The sequence below is a fragment of the Astatotilapia calliptera genome, chromosome 23 (genome assembly GCF_964374335.1).
Source record: "Astatotilapia calliptera chromosome 23, fAstCal68.1, whole genome shotgun sequence".
NCBI lineage: Eukaryota > Metazoa > Chordata > Actinopteri > Cichliformes > Cichlidae > Astatotilapia > Astatotilapia calliptera.
Genome location: NC_137443.1, coordinates 20124860 through 20145933, shown reverse-complemented (window position 1 = coordinate 20145933; position 21074 = coordinate 20124860). Strand labels below are relative to the sequence as shown.

Here is a 21074-nt window from a genome sequence, read left to right as displayed (position 1 = left end):
AGCTCAACACAAAAACTTCCCTTCATGAACTTGCGCGTGTGCGTGCATGTGCGTTCTCTCCTTACCTGCCTCCCTGTTTTATGCCAGTTAAGTCTCTAAAGCCTGTAATCTCCACCCGTCACTGCCTGCTGATTAAAACACGCACACACTCCCTTTTTAAGGCTCCATGCACTGTCCAGATATCGGATGTCTTTCCAGATGTTCCCCACTTGGATCTGACCTATTCTCCATTACATGCTGCTCTCAACAGCTTCTGGTGTTTTTCTTCAACACTGTCATATGACATTTAAACGTGCGCCAGGGAGGCGATTGGTCCAGTGACGCCTGTTTCGTTTTAGGTGATTAATTGGTTGATTAAATGGACGGCTGATGTCACGTTCAGGAAACTGTTCAGAGAATATTCCAACCCCCTTTTCTGTGCATTTCATGATGAATAAATAAAGTTAACGTTCTTCTCAAATGGCTTCTTTCAACACAAAGGAGTAGCTGCTTTACTACCAGCATTTTTCAATTAATCCTGTGATAAAAGTACCAGCCCTCATAAGTTATTCAGCAGTGTTGTTCATGCCAGTTGGCACTGTGCTCACCTCAGAGTTGTTACTGCATCGTAAGTGGACTAGTTCTTGTATCTGCCTGAGCAAAAAGTGCCTTTAACAACCTCACATTGTCTAATTAACACAAGCACTTTACCATATGTCTCAACTATGTTCTCTATCTAACAATAACAGTCCAATGAACACATCAGGAGCATTCATGCCACAGGATACTTTGGCTACTAGACTGGAGCAGCCATGCTAATACTAGATTATCAAGATCATCAATTAACCAAGTATCAAACCAAAGTTTCACCAATCTAGGAGCCCATCAGCTGTATTCACCTGTAGAAGCCACAGGTGAATACAAACCACGGGTGGTTTAGCTAGCAGCTATCTGAGTCCTTGCTTTTTATTCAACATCCATTGTTAATGAATGTATGTAAATGAAATCAAGCCAGTAGAAACTTTTGCTTTCTACATAAGCAGAACAAAATGTGACTTGTTAATAGAACTCCAACTCCAAACAGAAACCAGAGCTTCCAGTATCAGAGCTCACGTTCTGGACATGCAGAGACATCATTTTCATAAAGAGCGATCTGTTTGCAAGGTTCATGAATGGACTTCAGACAGCTTCTAGATAAGTAAGTAGCTACATTTTTTAGTCTGAATATTTTTGTGAGTGAGAGATTTCTGTTTTCCGTAAATGTGCAAAGAAATCAGTCAAGGCCTAGACATAAAGGCCTATAGATTGGAAGGTGATTGCCTGTTAACTATACTGTGTATACTCTGATCGACGAGAAAGTGGTTTTTGGCTGTCGTTAAGTGAAAATGGTTGCAGAAAACATGTATGGTGTTGCAGCACAGACCTTGTGATTGCTTTGGTCACAGTTTGCCACAGTTCCCCGTGGAAGATGCCAATTTGTCTGCAAACACTAACGAACCACAGAGCCATAGATCAAAAACAGCAAGTTTGCCTGTCAAAATAAAAGTTGCCTGTTTTGAATTGTGTTGCTTGTCAGCAGTAAGACACAGTGTTGAAGATAAACAGTCTCCATTTTCAGTTTGTTACACTTTTTTTTTTATGTTTTCCTACCGCACGGCTAGTAGTCGGCTGGTGTTTGCAGATAAATCGACATCATCCATGCAAACTGTTTCAACCTCCAGCAACCACTCACTAACCAGTCAGGTAATATGCATGTTTAACTGGGGAATGGTGGTTGCAAGGGGGTCAGCCACTGGTCTCTGACTGAGGCCTTAAATGGAGATGTATGAAAAAAACATGCATATGCCTGCTGTGGTGAGCCCGTGGGGCAACCAGCCAACAGTAACTTTTATTAACACTGTAAATAAGACAAGGCTGAACTTTAGACCGTTGAAAACCCAAACAGCCAAACATTCCTATATGGTCCGTACTTGGTGATGGTGGGAAGGCAGAACTCCCTTATAAAAGGAAGAGACCTCTACGGAAACCAGGCTGAGAGAGGGGCAACCATATAATTTATTCACGCTTGATTTGTTCTCCTCAAACTTCAAATCTGCTCTAAAGTTGCTCTAAATAAAGGTGCTGCTCTCACAGCTTCAACAAACTACAAGGCCGGTGTTTCAACTTTATTCACTTTCTCCTGCTTTGCTGTTGTTTTCTGCTCTTTCTCATCCACTTCTAGGTGTTTATAAAAATCGTAACATGGAGGTTGGTTGCCATTTTACATCCACCTGTTCCTGCATTAGTTTGCAGATTAGATTAAAGATTTGTGCTCGTTTTTAGATTCGTCATTGTGCTCGTCCCTTTTATGTTTGCTATTTTTTAACACTCCCTCTTCCTCACTTTTACTGAAAGCAGTTTTTATAATTCAAAGGACAGTTAAACACTCTGTGGATTAAGTGTGAGTGGCCGAGTGAGGTAAATCGTCCGTGTGTTTGAAAGGAAAAGAGACGGAGAGCGTGTGTGAGTGTGTGACGGGGAGAGAGAGAGAGATGCAGAGCGAGGTGTAGTCAGACTGAAGCCCTCTGATTGACTGTGATGTTCAGTCAGATGCTGAGCGGCTTCACATCACAGTCAAACCTCCATCCTTTCGTCTCCCTGTTCATCGGAAACATCTCGTTAGGATAAATTCAACTGTTCGGCTCGGTGCCCGGTGTCACAGGTAAGTTTATATGCAGCTTTTTATGCACCTGTAGTTTCACCTATTATCGACCTACAGAGATGTCCATTATAGTTAAGCTCACGTAGAAATGTTGTTAGACAATTCCAAGATTTTTGTTCCAGGAATTTCAAGGAATTTCTGGATAAATTTGCAACTGATGGAATTAAAATGTATTAAACAAAAAGTAAGTTTTTACTTTTTGTGTTTTGCACATGGGCAGTAAACTGTGTCAGCTGTCATTCATGTGCTTTTTATTTTAGGATTTTAAATGTATTTGTCATCTGTTTTTACCCTTTTTTGTTAACAGTGTTTACTTTGAAATCACCAAGAATTAACAATTCATTATCTGAATATTACATAATGATTTACATATACATTTAATATATGAAGTAGACTGAATACTTCCTTTCAGTAATAAAAAAAAATATTTTTAGGAGTTTTTTCATCAAATTTAAATACAGGGATGTGTGTATCATTAAAAAAGTCTGCTTTACACTGGATTATATTTTTTACTCACTGGAGATAAATAGTCTGAAGCTGTTTGAATTTTGTTTCTTGAAATTATTTTTAATATTAAAACATTCAAACCTTTAAAACATTCAAATCTTTAAATAAATCATACAAATTCTTTGACGTGATTGTGTATCACATAGAAATTTTTACCATAAGTGAAAATGTGAATGTGAAGAGATGTATATATGCTTTCTGTCAAATTCAGTAATTGCACCTATGTAAAATAATTTTCTTAAAATGTTTGGGTTGTAATTTCTATTAAACGTGCATTTAAATGAGCCAAAAAATATTAATATTATATATATATATATTTATATATTTACTAACTATTGAAGGTTCTAATCTAATAACAATAATGCATTTTTTTAAAGAGAGCTAAAGAATAAACGGGGGATTTCATGTCTTAAAAACCTGAAATCAGACCACAGAGTGTTTGAAAAGGTCCTGGATGTTTCTTTGACCTGGTGTAAACTGACACAAATAGGAAAGTCTTTTCCCCCCCCAAACATTTTCAAACAAATCTTAGGTTAATTTGGTCAATTTTCTAATTATCATTATTAACTAGAACTGGGAAATTATGACAATATTGATTTTGTTTTTCCTATTTCTGATCATGAGGCAGGTATTAAATCACCCTCAGTGGGGTTTAAAAGGTCCTGTGGTTAAAGTGGTTACTAACAACAGCAGCAGTGTTAACAGACAGAAAATAAACTAACAGAAAAATTATACTCCATTAAATGTCTGTTAACTTCTGCTTATTATCCCCACTTTTATCCTGTGTGTGTTTTCTCTGCTGGAGGGTCTGCTGTCTGAGAGGACAAAGAAAAGCTAGAAAAGGAAGCTTTTGAATAAAAAAAGAAAAGAAACCAGCTGAAATCCACAGATCTCAGAGGTGATTTTTGGTAGACTCTGCACGCTAATAATCTATATTTTAATTGTTTGCAGAGTAAATTCTTTCTGGTAGGTTTTCAAAGTTTCGTATCCAAATATCTGACATTTTCTTACAGCCAATTTTACCTTCTTATTCACAATCTTGGGTTTTGTTGTTGGTAAAATTTTGATCAAACGTCCTGTTTTTGAAACAGAGTTCATTCAAGCCATCAGCCCAAAGTGTACAGATGGCATGTTATGCACTAAATACACTGCTATGCTGTGAACTATGTAGCAATTTGAGGCAAACAAATCCATAACCCTAAAAAAGAAAACATTAGTTCAGTTTGCCCAATTTGCATGTGATAACTGTGCATAAATGGACATGACAATACAATAAATCAATCTACTGATGGTGTTTAAAGGTATGTGTTTTAAGTTTTTATCCTTTATTTTCATTCTTGTTTCAGGCATCGTTTCCTTCCAGGTCCATACTAGAAGCCAAGTAAGAGTCTCATTGAAAGACAAATGGTGTCGGGTGTGCAGATGCTTCTGACTGACAAAGTAAAAGACTTTACAATTTTGTTGACCCCTTTGTGTCACTTTCAGTCTGTGAACCCACTGTAAATTAAATGATGCAGTTAAAGAAGGTTTCTATTCAAGAGCAACTTGGAAAAATAAATAAACCTTTTATTTCATTCAGATTCATTTAAACTGAACAATCAAACATCAGATTATAGCACATTTCATTTGCTCCTTTCATATCAAACAATGTTGATTGTTTAAAAGCTTCAAAAATAAACAACAGATAAACTGCTTCCTGAAACGAGCTTATTTTTTGCGTTTCTTTGGTCCAGAAATTCCCCACCTGCATTCAGCCTATTATTTTCAAATGCAGAAATTTTCAGGAACAATATGGGTTTATCGGGTAGCTGACACCGTCCTCCAGCTAACTACAACAATGACAATAACGTCAGCTCATTTTTTATTTTTATTTTCATTCAGTTAAACTGATTATGTGGCTTAGAAAAAAACTGAAACCTGTAGCATGAATTCAAAGTGGACTGGACTGAAAATTTTGTTTTCAGTGGGATTTACTAATCACCTGTTAAATGCAGCAGTGAAGCGTAATCTGATCGTTAGAGGGCTGGTGTTATTAAGAAATTATATAAAACCATGGTTATATGATTTGGTCCTGATCATTTTCAATGATCAATTGTATTTAGGATGTAGTTTGAAATGTCAAAAGGTGTTTTAAAAATTGAGAAACTCATCAAGAATGTGTGAGGTCTTCAACATTCAGTGAAACCTGATCTATGATTATAGCAAATAAAACATAATTTATACCATGTTTGAGATTCAGTGCGGTCAACAAAACAGACTCTAAGAGACGATATGAAAAAATACAGCCTGTGTTTTTTTACCCATTATTTGAAGTACTGCTGTGTTCTTCAGTCTATTGAGACAAGAATCATACTTTGTGGTAAAATTTACGCTTAGTGGACTAAATTAGTCAAATAAAAATATTCAGGTGGATCAGATTGCATTGTCAAGTTTCTAAAGACTAAAAAATAATCCAAACATCTTTACTCAAGTGAAATTAATGTTATAAAAACTGTAAAACTCATCACGATTGAATCTGTCTTTGTTTGGGTTTGCAGATGAAGGTGGAGGGGTTACAGGAAGATGGAGGGTCTGGTTCAGTGTCATCTGTAGATCAGAGTGCCACTGGTGCTGGTGGGTCGATGTGCAGTCCCGGTTCGGCTGAACGCTGCATGTCGCGGCTGCTGAGCGCCGTGGAGAGCGAGCTGCAGGCCGGCCGGGAGAAGGGCGACCCAACAGAGCGGGAACTGAGGGTGACGTTAGAGGATGCCGAGCTGTGGAGGAAATTCCAGCACATCACTAACGAGATGATCGTCACCAAGAATGGACGGTAACTGCTCTCAGATTTTTGCTACAAATTAACAAACTTCCATGAACAAACTTCACTCCTTCAGTGCAACTGTTAGTTATTCAGGAAGCACCTGGTAGTGGAAACAAAAGTTTATTTACAGCTTCAGAATACTTTAGAAAATTGAAAGAAAAGGTGAACAAATTACAATATAAATGAAGTTTCTTAAATAAACAAAAATATCTGGATATAAACACCTGAATTAGAGATTCTCAGGATGCATTTCAATTAGAGACTTTGCGTTAAGTAATGTTTACTTTTTTGAGTCTTACTGCTGATCAACATGGGAATCTCAAGGGCGTTTGGGTAAATGGTAAATAAATTGATTCTTCTGCAGCACCTTACAACTCTACTGCAGAGCTCAAAGTGCTTTATAGAACATCTCATTTATACTGACTAATTCATGAAAGCACATTTTCTACGATTAAGCGTTTTCTCTGTAACATTCAGACACTGATAGTTGCATCAAAGAGCAACTTGGGGTGCAGTATCTCCTCCAAGGATACTTTGGCATGTAGACTGGAGCAGGCAGGGATCAAACCACCAATCTTTCAGTTAGTAGATGACCTACATTTCCTCCTGAGCTGCAGCCACCTCACCCACTTTTCTACATTGATAGAAAAAACACGTTAACATGTTCTCTCCTAAACAAAGCCTTCATAATTAGCCAGCTGAGATACTGGGTGTCTCTTTGTTTTGGGTTTTAGAGGTGTTCACAAGAGGAGGTTTTGATAGCCATTGTTGAGATTGTAGAGGTCTCAAAGACGTTTTTGAGTTAGTTCAGGAGATTTTTTTTTAGGTCTTTAGAGGAGATTCTTTAGATTTTGGAGGTATTGAAGAGATTTCCACAAAAAAAAAAATCAATAAGTTACTCCAAAAAGTATTCCACAAATACTTTTGGATGTTTCAGAAGCCTACAAGAAGCTCTGGAGGCTATTAGGGAGACTGACATCTGATATTTGTAGTCCTTGTTGATTCTGAGGATCTCCTGGAGAAGTTATGGATGCAATTAGTAACGTTTTCTAATTGTGTTGTAAGACTTTTCGGAAGAAAATCAGAAGAGTTTGGCTCATTTAGAAGTGATAAATAGCTTTGAGAGTGTCCAGATATAATTTAGGAGTTGTGAGAAGTTTTTTCTGAAGTTATAGAGGTAATAAGGACAGTACTTATGGTCTTTAATACATTCTAGATATAGAATGTGTTAAACGTAATATCAGTAAAGTACTTTTCTGAAAGTACATTGTCAACAGCCATCAGATTGACAGCCAACAGGAAACAGATCATTATATCAGGTAACTTTTGTCTTTACAGTCAGTATTCAGTAACGAACGTGTTAGAAAATCATAAAAAGGCAATTTTCAGTCTTTTCCTAAACTGACAGAATTGATTTTTCTTGTCAGGAAAGTCTGCAAATGAAAAATGTAATTTAGCAAACACAGATACAGTTCTTTGCAACTTTCAACTAGTCAGTGTGAAAAAAAAAAAACAAAACTGAGCCTTTCAGATACAACCGGCCCTATAAATAGCTATGATCCATATAATGCTGCTAAGTTTACTCGGGCAGTTTTAGTTTGGCATTTCTGTCACTCCCTGTGAAGGTAACATTAGGAGGACTTTCTAGTGCTTCAACTTGTGACTTTGCAATAATAAGTTAATGACTTCATTGGCATCAGCAGTCAATGAATGATACAGTAGCATGCCAACATTTTATGTGAGAGTTAATCAGCTTTTGTTCCTAGTCAGCCAGTTTAGAAACAGAAAAATCAGACATTAAAAGATCATTATGTTCAATTCAGTGGCATGAAGATACACCATATTCTTCCTGAGCATGAATATACAATTCAGGCTTTATGAGAGAAACAAGCTTGAAGAAGAAAATATTTGAAAAATTGTGTTGTTGTTTTTTCTAAATTGAGTTTTGTTGGTGGTTCTTCTGAGCAGATGTGGCAACTTGTACTTTGTTTGCCAGAGATTTGTTATTTTGTTGTGATGCTAAAAACATAATCTTACCCATTTTTCTACAAATAATGGCTCGTTTTAGAAGATACTTGATTTCTGAATATTTTTGCAAAAATGACCACAGAGATGGAGAAACATTAACACAGAGTGTCCCTGTTTTAAGCTGACTCCCGATCAGTGCTGCTGTTAACCGGGGTTATTCATTAGTCTCGATAGCAGCTGTTATCATCGCCTCTGTGTGTTTCATTTTGTGTTTTTTTTGTGCCAAGCCGAGGCGTGTTGACCAGTCGCGCCCTGCAGTGGGCAAACACTCCATTTACACCTGCAGGACGCCACTTCAACTGCTGTTACTGCTGGAGAGCCGACTGTTTGTCTGAAAGCAGCTTTAGAAGGATGGAAACTTTGGTATTTTTAACATACGGTGATAAATTTATATTCACATGCAGAGATGGTTGGTTATCATAATCTGTCATAGTTTATGCTGCCTGTAACAAATTTTAGCTCTGGTAAGGATTTTTCTAATCAGTCATCAGTTGTTATTGATGGTTATCGAAGAAATGCATTTGTTGGCTGTACCGCTGTCAACCAGTCAGAATGAAAAATAAAGAATAAGGTATATTCAGAGAATAAAATGGGGGTGGAATCGTAGTGTCAGGAGGCTCTTTGGAGAAAAACTAGTCTGGAAATTATAGACATTTTCTCTAAAGCCCTTAAAATCTGGTATTGTTAAAATGCCTTTATACAGCCTTCAGCTGTTTGGCACAATTGTCAAAAAATTGCAGTACCAGACTTTTTTGGATTCTGTTTACTTTTAAAACTCCATCCAACAATTATTTGTGTTATATATAAATCATTATCTCTAATTTGACAGAAATTTCTGAAAATTGGCTCTTACATGTTTTCTTTGACCAACTCTCAAAGCTGAACTATTTTCCTAGAAAAGCTCAAGAAAGTCCTCACTCCTGAGAAACTACAAGGAACAACTATCTGTATATCAGTGCAGCTGAAAATTCTGTCAGTTTAAAAATTAATCTGTTAACTAAATGTGTGACTGTGATAAATTATCACAGACGTTTTATAGAACTATTCAAATTTACTGTTGGCTTCTGGAATGTTTTTAACAGATCCACAAATTCCCAATATTTGAGTTTGATCTTATGTAGTTTAATAGTTGCAATAATTTTGTATTTGTTTGTAAATGTATTCATTATATGAAACGTTATATTGTGTATATATTTAATTTCATCTAAAGTCCAAAACATAAAGCAAAACAAAATGCTGTGGATCCTTTGGCAGCTTAAAACCTGGATATTTATCTGAGGTGCCGGTGGTGACCAAAAATGGAGCTAAAAGAGAAAAAAAGTCGGACAATCTTCAGGTTGATATAAATAACTTTATCATTATAGTTGGTTATACTTAAAAAAAACTGAACCAAAGAATGAAACTGAAACTGTAAATTCAGATTTGCAATCACATAATAGCAGAACAGCTCCCACAGCTGAGCAGGTGGTGAGCAAAGTCAAAACATATCTTTATAATAAGCTGCTGACTAATTTGTTGATTAAATGTTCAGCAATGTATGTTACAGTAACTTCAGCTTCAATAAAACTTTCATAGAGATACATTCATATGTATAGGCAATGTGTGTAATCTATGTATAAACTTATAATATAATGTAAGAAAAAATGCATTAAAATTGGTATTAGCCCCATAATTCTGTTATTATTTTGGGTTCTGTGAGTGAACATAAACTTTCCCCTTTAATCAAGCTGTGTGTCTCTTCAGTCGCATGTTCCCAGTGCTGAAAGTGAGCGTCTCTGGCCTGGACCCCAGCTCCATGTACTCCTTCCTGCTGGACTTCGTCCCGGCTGACAGCTGCCGCTGGAAGTTTGTAAACGGGGAGTGGGTGGCGGCCGGCCGGGCGGAAAGCCGCAGCGAAGGCCGGGGCCACGGTGGCATCTACATCCACCCTGACTCGCCAAACTTCGGCGCTCACTGGATGAAAGCGGCCGTGTCCTTCAACAAGGTCAAACTCACCAACAAGGTGAACGGAGGAGGACAGGTGGGTGGAACAGAGCCTGAAAATCTGCATGTCTTCATTCATTGATTTCTTTGTGTGTTTACTTGTTCTTTCTGCAGTCATTCATACTTTGATTTTTATCCAGTCTGTTCATATATTTTCAGTTTTTATTTAATTGTTGTTTTTTTTCTTTCCTGTGATTTCTTATTCGTTTTCTTTCTCTCCTTTGTTCTCTTTTTTGTTTCTGTTCTGCTGATTTCTGCTTTCTTTGTTTTGTTTGTAGTTCCTTTTTTCTTCAGTACTTTATTCCTCTCTTTAATCTAGTGTTTTCTTTTTTCAATCTTTCTTTTTTGTTCTCGTAATTTTCTACTATTCATTCTTGTCTTTCTTCTCCCTTTCCCTCTTTCACTTTTACCACACTTTTTCCTGTATTTCTTCTGCATCTCCGTCTTCTTCTTCTTCTTGAGTCCATTATCCTGCTGTTCATGTCAAGAGTCTCCGTCTCTTTCCCTCTCTCTCTCTCCTTCCCTCTGTATTGTATTGAAGTGGGCGAGAGACTACCGCCTCTAATTAGCCACTTCAGTCCCTCTCTCCGCTCACTTCACCTGCTCGCCCCCTCGTAACCACGGGAACGGGATAAACAGCTCTTAATTGGCCAGCAGCAGTTTAATGCACTTCCTGTCGAGAGCTGTTCAGCACTCTTAGAGGCCTCCATGCGCACACACGCACACACAAACACAAACACACGTGCACAGCACTACAAAATTGGCAATAATGTTGTTTATATTTACCCCATTATCCCTGTCCAAACATGACACGCACACACCGGGCAGTAATGCAGAGTTGGAACAGAGAGCTCGGCCATAATGAAATAATTGCTCAGCTTATTTGTACATTATGGTAATTATGTTTTTTACTGGGAAATTAATTTACCCATCATGCTTCAGATGGACGAGGGAGAGAGAGGTAAACTATATTCAAAAAGAGCCCACACACACTCCAGCTAATGTGGGCACTGCCAGCACACACACAGCGCCGGGGTCAGATCTGAAGCCAGCCTCTCAATCTGAATAGAAAACAGTTTGTTTTTGTGTGTCCGCCCGGAGAACTCGGATTGGTTAATTGGGCCTCATTAGCGAGGGGGGGGGGTTGATGGGGAGATGGACGAGATAGAAAAGACAGATGGATAAAAGAGTGTTTTGGCCAAAAGACAAAGATGGCTCCACTCCATAAACTCTCCTGCAGTCAGACAAACTGACAAACTGACTGACTGACAAAACTACACTTACCTTTGTTTTCTGTTAATTGATTCAAAAGTACAGAGCTGTTTGGACTTTTTCAAACTTTTAGAGCCGAGTTTTTACCGTGAGGCTTGTGATCTCTTCAGAGAGGATGGACTTCAGTAAAAAAGTACTGAAATGAACTAAACAGGTCAGATAGGAAATGTTGAAGTATGGATAGAATGAGGTAGGCAGTTACAACCAGATATAGATGGTTACATTTATGAATGGGCAATAATATACATGGACACAAGCAGGTATCGGAGGAATGGAAACATTATAGATGACGGGGGATCTATTATTGTACGATCATCTATTATTGTACGATCTACTGTACAATATAAAGCGCCTTGAGGCGACTGCTGTTGTGATTTGGCGCTATATAAATAGAATTGAATTGAATTGAATTGAATTGAATTGAAATGGAAACATTATAGATGAGTACAAACTGGTGTTAATGAATATAGATAATTGGGCGAAAGCATATAAAATATTATAGATGACTGAAAACCTCTAAAAAGGTGGATAGATAGTAGCAGATAGAGGTAGCTTCAGACAATTACAACTGGATATAGAGAGATACGAACAGGTACAAATTGAGAAAGACATATAAAAATGTTTAGATGTGTGTAAATGGGTAAAGATGGAAAAATGAATATACAGCTTAAAAGAATTAAAGGGACACTTGAAATTCCAGTACCAGTATGTATATATATACAGTGGTTTGCAAAAGTATTCGGCCCCCTTGAACTTTCCCACATTTTGTCACATTACAGCCACAAACATGAATCAATTTTATTGGAATTCCACATGAAAGACCAACACAAAGTGGTTGGTACACGTGAGAAGTGGAACGGAAATCAATACAATAAATAACTGCAAAGTGGGGTGTGCGTAATTATTCAGCCCCCTGAGTCAATACTTTGTAGAACCACCTTTTGCTGCAATTACAGCTGCCAGTCTTTTAGGGTATGTCTCTACCAGCTTTGCACATCTAGAGACTGAAATCTTTGCCCATTCTTCTTTGCAAAACAGCTCCAGCTCAGTCAGATTAGATGGACAGCGTTTGTGAACAGCAGTTTGCAGATCTTGCCATAGATTCTCGATTGGATTTAGATCTGGACTTTGACTGGGCCATTCTAACACATGGATGTGTTTTGTTTTAAACCGTTCCATTGTTGCCCTGGCTTTATGTTTAGGGTCGTTGTCCTGCTGGAAGGTGAACCTCCGCCCCAGTCTCAAGTCTTCTGCAGACTCCAAGAGGTTTCCTTCCAAGATTGCCCTGTATTTGGCTCCATCCACCTTCCCATCAACTCTGACCAGCTTCCCTGTCCCTGCTGAAGAAGCACCCCCAGAGCATGATGCTGCCACCACCATATTTGACAGTGGGGATGGTGTGTTCAGAGTGATGTGCAGTGTTAGTTTTCCGCCACACATAGCGTTTTGCATTTTAGCCAAAAAGTTCCATTTTGGTCTCATCTGACCAGAGCACCTTCTTCCACATGTTTGCTGTGTCCCCCCCACATGGCTTGTGGCAAACTACAAACGGGACTTCTTATGGTTTTCTGTTGACAATGACTTTCTTCTTGCCACTCTTCCATAAAGGCCAACTTTGTGCAGTGCACGACTAATCGTTGTCCTATGGACAGATTCCCCCACCTGAGCTGTAGATCTCTGCAGCTCGTCCAGAGTCACCATGGACCTCTTGGCTGCATTTCTGATCAGCGCTCTCCTTGTTCGGCCTGTGAGTTTAGGGTGACGGCCTTGTCGTGGTAGGTTTACAGTTGTGCCATACTCCTTCCATTTCTGAATGATCGCTTGAACAGTGCTCCTTGGGATGTTCAAGGATTGGGAAATCTTTTTGTACCCTCAGCCTGCTTTAAATTTCTCAATAACTTTATCCCTGACCTGTCTGGTGTCTAAATCCAATCAAGAATCTGTGGCAAGATCTGAAAACTGCTGTTCACAAACGCTGTCCATCTAATCTGACTGAGCTGGAGCTGTTTTGCAAAGAAGAATGGGCAAGGATTTCAGTCTCTAGATGTGCAACGCTGGTAGAGACATAGCCTAAAAGACTGGCAACTGTAACTGCAGCAAAAGGTGGTTCTACAAAGTATTGACTCAGGGGGCTGAATAATTACACACACCCCACTTTTCAGTAATTGTATTGTGTTGGTCTCTCACAGGGAATTCCAATAAAATTGATTCATGTTTGTGGCTGTAATGTGACAAAATGTGGAAAAGTTCAAGGGGGCCGAATACTTTTAGATAAAAGCATTTAGGTGCACAAAAAATGTACAATAATCTTGGTCTAAATAATTATAAATGATGGGAAAATGTAGAAATAATTGTCTTCATTTTCCCAGATTATGTTGAATTCTCTCCATAAGTATGAACCTCAGCTCCACATCGTGTGTGTTGGCTCTCGCCATCGACTGGTTTCTAACGTTTCCTTCAAAGAAACGCAGTTCATCGCCGTCACTGCCTACCAGAATGAAGAGGTACAAAAGATGTTCTATTTTCAATATCATTTGGTGTTTGGGTGTGAACTAGAACTAGTTTCACAGCTATACTTGTTCTAATTCTTGAAAAATTGAAGCTGATTTTGATATATCAAAGTTAAAGCTAACACCAGCAAGCTAAAATTGCTCAAATATTCCAATTAACCAGATTTAATGCTGGTTAAGTGTCATGAAATATTGGACAGTGTTTCTTTTTTCAATTACCTTTTTAATAAATATGGATTTGTGGGACACAGACTCGGAATTAGAAACACAACACAACATCTTTTAATCGGAAAAAAACATTTGAATACAAATGTATGAAATTTTTTATAAAGGTAAAGCTCAGACGTCTGATTTAGTTTAAAAAAAAGGTAAAGCTCAGAGTTTTTTTTACCAGCTGAATCTGTTTAATTTAATGAGATGAATCAGTTTTTAAGGGTATAATATATTCCATTTTTAATGTTACAACAGCAAACCCTTACTTAGTTGGTCACGTTCAGGTTATTAATAATCTATTCTCTCATTTTATTGAGATCACAGTTAATAAAAACAGATTGGGAACACACACTAATTATTCAAATCAAAACAGAGGAAGAATTTATTAAACAGAACTGTGAAATAATACAATAAGTGGACATGAAAATGGATATTCATCTAGAAGCCTGATTGAGAAATTACTTGCAAATGAACAGATCAATGAAAGATGAAGCCTCTGTCCAATAAATGGACTGTTATGCATAAAAGTCATTTAACATTTCACAGCTGAGGTGCTCTGTTCTTCTCGAGTGTAAAATAACGTAACAGGATGTGGATGTTTCTGTGTTTTTCTGTGCAGATCACAGCCCTAAAGATCAAATACAACCCGTTCGCTAAAGCCTTTCTGGATGCCAAAGAGAGGTAACACTGCACAGCAACACAACAACAGCATCCAAACACTTTAATCTGACTTTTAAACTGGATATACCCTTTAAGAGACCCAGTAGCCATATAGTGTATTTCTATGTTCTTTTGTGATACTTTAAATTATAAAAACATAAATCTAGCCTCCAAAACTTTTCATAGATTTTTACAGGATTTTCCACATTAATGTGCCACGGAGAATGGAAAGCTGTGAAATATGAACATTTTTAACACAATGGGCTTTGATTTATTAGCCCTTTTTCTGGTATATATTCAATAATTAGGTATCTCATTATGACAGTGTTTAGATATTTCAGTAATCTAAATGTTTTGTGCATTTCTACACAAAATCTTTGAAATATTACGCTTCTGCCAACCAGATTTTTTTTTTCAGATTGAGTTAGAAACAACGGATGACTATGATGACTTCACTGTAATTTTGCTTTTTAGTTGCAAAGATAGCTGGATTGCACAAGGGTTAAAAATGTCCTGTTTCTCATATTAGGTTTTCAGAGCATTTAAAGTAATTATCATGAAGAAAGCAAGAGTTATTTGTACGGCAATTTTCACATTAAAAGCACCAGATAACTTCTACAGAAGTAGAACAGCTCTGTTTGATCAAAGTTCCTGCATGCTGGTAACACACGGCAGAAGACTTTCACTGCACTACAGATAACATTAAAAATAGATCCAACTATAGCTCATCCATCATGGTCGGGTTTTGTCTTCACTAGCAGGGAGTTAAAACTGGATTGGACCAGCAGGGCACCTGTTTATTTGGTTGGTGGTGCAGGGTGGTCTTTAAAAGAGAACAAAAATGTGCTCTCACCTCTGCAAAGTCAACTAGCTTTCAGCATAGCTCTGAGACATATGTAAAGTATATGGTCATTCAGAGTAAGTTTCTGGTTAGACTCCATAACGTTTTTAGGCCCAGGTGCATCAACCTCAGTTTGGGGTGCATTTAAAGGTTATCCAGGCCTTTATATCCTTAAGTCGTGGCTCTAGTTTAACTAATAATTTCGGCACCATAGATAAATAAAGTTGGATATCATCTGCATAGAAAATAAAATGTAGGTATTATTTATGACAAGAGAGGTAATGCACCATCTCAAATGTTCTGTGCCTTTTAGTTTTCAGTACCAAGAAAAGGTTGCGGGAGAACTGATGGAAGGATTGTTAGCAAGACTAAAAGGGCATTTGACTACCGAAGAGCTTCAGGGTGGTTCAGCTGACTTTGGAGTGGTGATAAACACACCTCAGTATCCAAAGTGGTTGACTTCAAGAGGTCAGGCTCTCAGCTCCCAAACTAAACATCATGATAAATCTTTAGACAGTTCTTTTTATTTTTTGTTATTTTGAATAAGTAAAAGGTGGAGATAAAGACATACTTCACTTTAAGCTTATATTTTACTCACTGAGATAGAAAACTGTGATCAGGGGACCCAAACATCACTGCAAAATCTCCACATAAACAAATGATGTTGTAAAATCAACTTGTGATTAAATGCAATAGCTGTGAGATCTAGTATGTCATATATAATGAGTGTGCAGTTGTGGATGAGTCAGATTTCTGTCCCATCCAGAGATATTTTACACCACAGCCATGTGCCTGCAATGACTGCTGACACTTTACACTTAACGCTTAGCATTTCTCACCAGGATAACAGAGGAAGTTAGCGTTAGCAGGCGATTAGAGAGTCATTATGAACTCCACCGTCTCACTCATTTGGAGAGAGGGTGTCAAGTGAGAGACTCTATACAATATAAACCACACACACATCTGAACACAGACACACAAACTCACATTGTCTTGATGGCTGTGTTTGATTTATCCTCCTCAGGATCCCAGGTGGGCGGAGTTTGCCTGAGCCATCAGAGGGCCGTGTTGGGATTCAGTCCTGTGAGTTCACAGCTTTATATAGCCTCATGAAAGAGACAATTACATTTTTTCGTAGTTTATATCGAAATAAAAACATTGGACTTTTATGCTTTTTGAAATTTAATTTGAAGATTAAAATAAAAATCAGATTTTGTGGGAAAAATTGAAAATCTTATTTCCATGGTATGAAATTTATGAATCTATGAAAGTGTTTGATTTTAACAGCATATTTTATTCCTTTTTTATAAACAGTTTTTCTGAGCATTTACTTTTCTTGTGCTTTTATTTTTTGTGTAAGTATATATTTCTTGCTATTCTTGACACAAAAAAACAAACTATCGATACATTTTAGGTAAACAGATATTTGCGTGTGTGCTTTGGTGTGTAAGGTTGGTCGCTGTGCTCAGCTGGAGGAGGAGGTGCTTTTCCTTATGGCAGCAGCCTCCCGCTGACATCACATCATCACCATGGTTATAAACACCATGGATACCCTGGGAGACACACGCCTTACCCCACTGCCTACCTGCCCCACCGCCCGCACTCCTCAGGTAACAGTGTTTTTGTGAATGTTTGTAGAAAGTCCAAAAATAAAGTTTTGTACTTCTTATCATGTTCAACATTACAGAGGGATTTCATATTTGCTACAATTATCACAGATATTTGTTTTTACTTTTTTCAATTTTAATGTAAAACTGTGCAGCAGAACATTTTCACTATATTGAAATAATCATGACATTTTACACTGGCATTATACTACATTATACATTATACTATATGTATAAACATGTGCTGTATAAACATGTAGTTTCATGTTCATTTATAACTATATAAAAAATCACGATTTATTTATTTACTAAATGTTTACAATATAAAGCATTTACAATTTTTATATACATACATTTGCATGCAGACATCTCTTTTTGTCATTAATATACAAATTTTCTTCATGTCTATTATGATTTAAAAACAAAATTCTTATATATGTGACATAAAAACAATGATTAATGAACTGTATATTAAACAGATAAACAAATAAGCATTCACGTAAATATTTTATATGGGTTTTTTCTGAATATTCAGTGAACATTTACTTTCTATAACTACTTATATACATATATACCTTTATATACACTAGTACACAATGTAAATTATGTTGATTTACTTATATGCTAATTTTAAATATTTATATACAAACTTTTGCCTGCAGACATCTACATGAATATAGAAATATGCACACACACACACACACACACACACACACACACACACACACACACACACACACACACACGTGTGTGTGTATATATAAATATATAAATATAAATATATATATAATATATATATATATATACATACATATATATTTACTCTTATTTAGCAAAAAAGTACATTTTACAGATTTTTGTTTTGTGTTCAAAATCCTATCTTTTGTTTAAGTCTTTTGGTTTTTATTCAATATTTTACTCAATATTGAATGAACACAGCAGTTTCTAAATTCTGGATTCTTTGTGTGCTCTCAGTGTGTCTCTCTGAAGGTGTTCAGGTGATATCTGATGGCTGGAGCACCTCCTCCCCTCGTCCCACCTCATCTTCTTCCTCACCCTCCTCTGCCTCCATTCCCTTGAGTAGCAGCGCCCCTTCATCACAGCCTCCTCCTCCTCACAGCTCCAGGTGAAACCCATCCCACAGCTTTAAATGGTAAATCTACTGGTTTTTCAGATTAAATGAACTATCTGTGTGTGTTTTCAGTCAGTACCCTTGTCTGTGGACAGTTGGATGCAGCGAGTTGAGCCCCTCCCACTCACCCTGCGCTGGGCTCCACCATGGACCAATCAGCAGCGAGGGACTCATGCAGCCTCCTGGTCACACTCGGATGGGCGGGGCTGGATGGCCGCCTGGTCCCACACACTCTTTCTGAAATGTGATGTGATTGGCCAAATTAATCAGTGATAACCCACTACACACTAGTAACCTGGTGGTAACCGTTCAGTGAGATTATTTGATAGTAACCAGCTGCTGGTTATTTGTACATAGAGTACTGTAAGCTTTCATGGCTACTCATATCATGCAGTTGATAAAAAATATATATATTTTAAACACTATTTGTAACTATTTATGACTATTTGTATAGATATCATTTCAAAAGGAATGGTTACTTGTATCTCCTTGTGGCTACAATCACATAGGGACAGAGATCCCCAACCCCAACCCCAAAAATATGTAGTCTTCAACCAGTTGGCGAGCAGTTTCTGGCAGTTGCTTTGTGAAATTAATCACAAAGAGGGTGCTGCACAAAACACCTCCTAAAAGTTGCTTTGGTGGGTACCAGATTACCGCAGTGACTCACAGTTTTCAGGTAATAAGCCAACTTATCTGCAAATACTCATCAAGAGTTCATAACCCACTAGTGAAATTGGAAACAGAGACCGGTCACCTACTAGTAAAAGTTGGAGCCTCTTATACACGTTGGGTCCAGCAGTAAGACAAAGCATTTATCTGATGGTAAACTGTGAACTATGTATGCAAACTCTTGGCTAACATAGAAGTCTGTTAGTGACCAAAAGAGTCTTATGGAGGTTTTCTGGTGCAGCACCTCCTTTATGACAGACTTTGTGACCTAACAGCCAACAAGCACTCACCAACCATTCAGGAAATACACACTTTTTTCCCCTAGCGACCATAGGTTGACTGGGGTTGATGGACTAGTTTCTATGACTTTTAGACCGAGGCCACAGGAAGTGGCCAGTTGGCTGCTTGTACCACAGCTATTGGTGGCTAGTATTTCATTTAGCAGCTGTGACTACTTATAGATAACAGTGACAACTCCTACATGGGAACTTCTAGTGGCTGTTAACGTCTGCTAGTGGCTGCTATTAGTAGATAAAGGTAATCACTGCTGGCCTTTGTTGCATGTAAGTAGCAGATACTGGTTAGCAACTGGTAGCTACATATGAGTGACGGTGTTATTTGAGTTAGTGGCAACCGTTTTAGTTAGCAGCTAACCAGTAAATACCTGTAAATAAAATGGTTACATGTACCTGCTGGTTGTTGATGCAATCTAATGAGCACTGGGGGCCACTTTTAAAATCTAATAGGTAAATATTTGCTAATGTCTTATAGTAAGCATCTACTGACAGCCAAATATTCTTTTGGTTACTTAAACTAAACCAATACTGTTGGGTCCCCCCCCCCCCCCCCCCCCCATATTTATTGGTAATAAAAATGTAAAACAGTGAGATGAACATATGTAAATCTAATGTTAGCCAACAGCCTGGGCTTCAGATTCCTCTTTATACTCAATTTATAATTTATGAAATTTCAAATTTTCTGCAGGCTTCCAGAAGTTCACCAATCAAAAGTGAACTGATGGGCTGAATAAGATAAGTATAAGATAAATGTGGTTTATTTTCAAAAGCAAATCATGCTAAGACTTTAAATGAGATGTATTATGCTTTTCATGATTTGTTGTCATGTATTTAATGTCACAGTGTCAGATATTCATATTAAACCTGTCTAAAGTTAAAAATAATGAAGCAAACTTATGTAAAAGTATTTCTTTTGAGACTTCACACTGCTCTGAATCCTCTGTCTCCAGCATCACGGCTCATTGGGTTTCATGGCTGGCTTTGAGATGTTGGCCAGTCAGATTTTTAGGGAGGAGGGCCTTGATGAGCTACATTTAGAAACATAATAGATTCATAATTTGCTATGATATATCGTCATATATTTGATGTTACCATCTCAGATGTTCATTTAAACCTGTCCAGAGTTAATAATGTTAAATTATGTACACTGCTCTGAATTTTCTGTTTCCAACATCACAGCTCACAGGATCTAGGTGTTGCCCCTCAGCTCTCTTCCAGATTTTGGGAAATCAAACAGAAGTGAGCTTTCATATGGAGAAGAGCCTTAAAGAGCTGGAGCATTATTTAGGACTTTTGAAGAGTTGCAGTATATAATATAGAGAATGGAATTAAAATTATTCCCCTTTACCTGACAGTAAATTTGGCTCCCTTTTCTTGCAGATATTAAAGGTCTCTAGCAGGGACTTTTAGTGGTTGCCACTTGCTCATCAAGTCACATGTAAATCAACATTATATCATTTGCTGAATCAAAGTGTTAAAATAAATCAAATCAATGTTAGGTCTTGCAAACTCTGTGGTGTTATGGTGCCCTCTGGAGTCAGAGGTAAAAGATTCATGTCTTTGTTGTTGATGATGTTGCTTTCTCATTGTTTTTTCTCCGGATCTATTGCTGCTAAGCAGAAACAAAAGATAATTTGAAGATTAAATTAATTAAATTAAAACATGTAGTCAGCAAAAACACCAAATAATTGTTCTGCTCTCGTTGTTGCTTTTTGTTTGTTTTCTGCTGCAGAAAGAGAGAGGTTGTGATTCAGCTGTGTGTCAATAAAGACTTAAGAGAGAGTGTGTTCATGTCAAAATGTTTGTAAAATGCATGTCAAAATATATGTAAAAACATATATTTAGATAAAATATATGTAAAAACATATATTTA

General features: G+C 37.4%; 1 protein-coding gene across 1 annotated transcript; it reads left to right on the top strand.

The window, feature by feature from the left end:
- Window positions 1–108: 108 nt before the first annotated feature.
- tbx19 (T-box transcription factor 19) lies at window positions 109–20983 on the top strand. The gene is made up of 10 exons (XM_080297552.1): window positions 109–4085; window positions 4534–4627; window positions 5725–5996; window positions 9759–10035; window positions 13640–13774; window positions 14613–14674; window positions 16519–16577; window positions 16946–17104; window positions 18077–18227; window positions 18306–20983. Exons 2-10 carry the CDS (start codon window positions 4592–4594, stop codon window positions 18472–18474), a joined length of 1320 nt encoding a protein of 439 aa, XP_080153678.1. The 5' UTR covers window positions 109–4085; window positions 4534–4591; the 3' UTR covers window positions 18475–20983.
- Window positions 20984–21074: the final 91 nt, after the last annotated feature.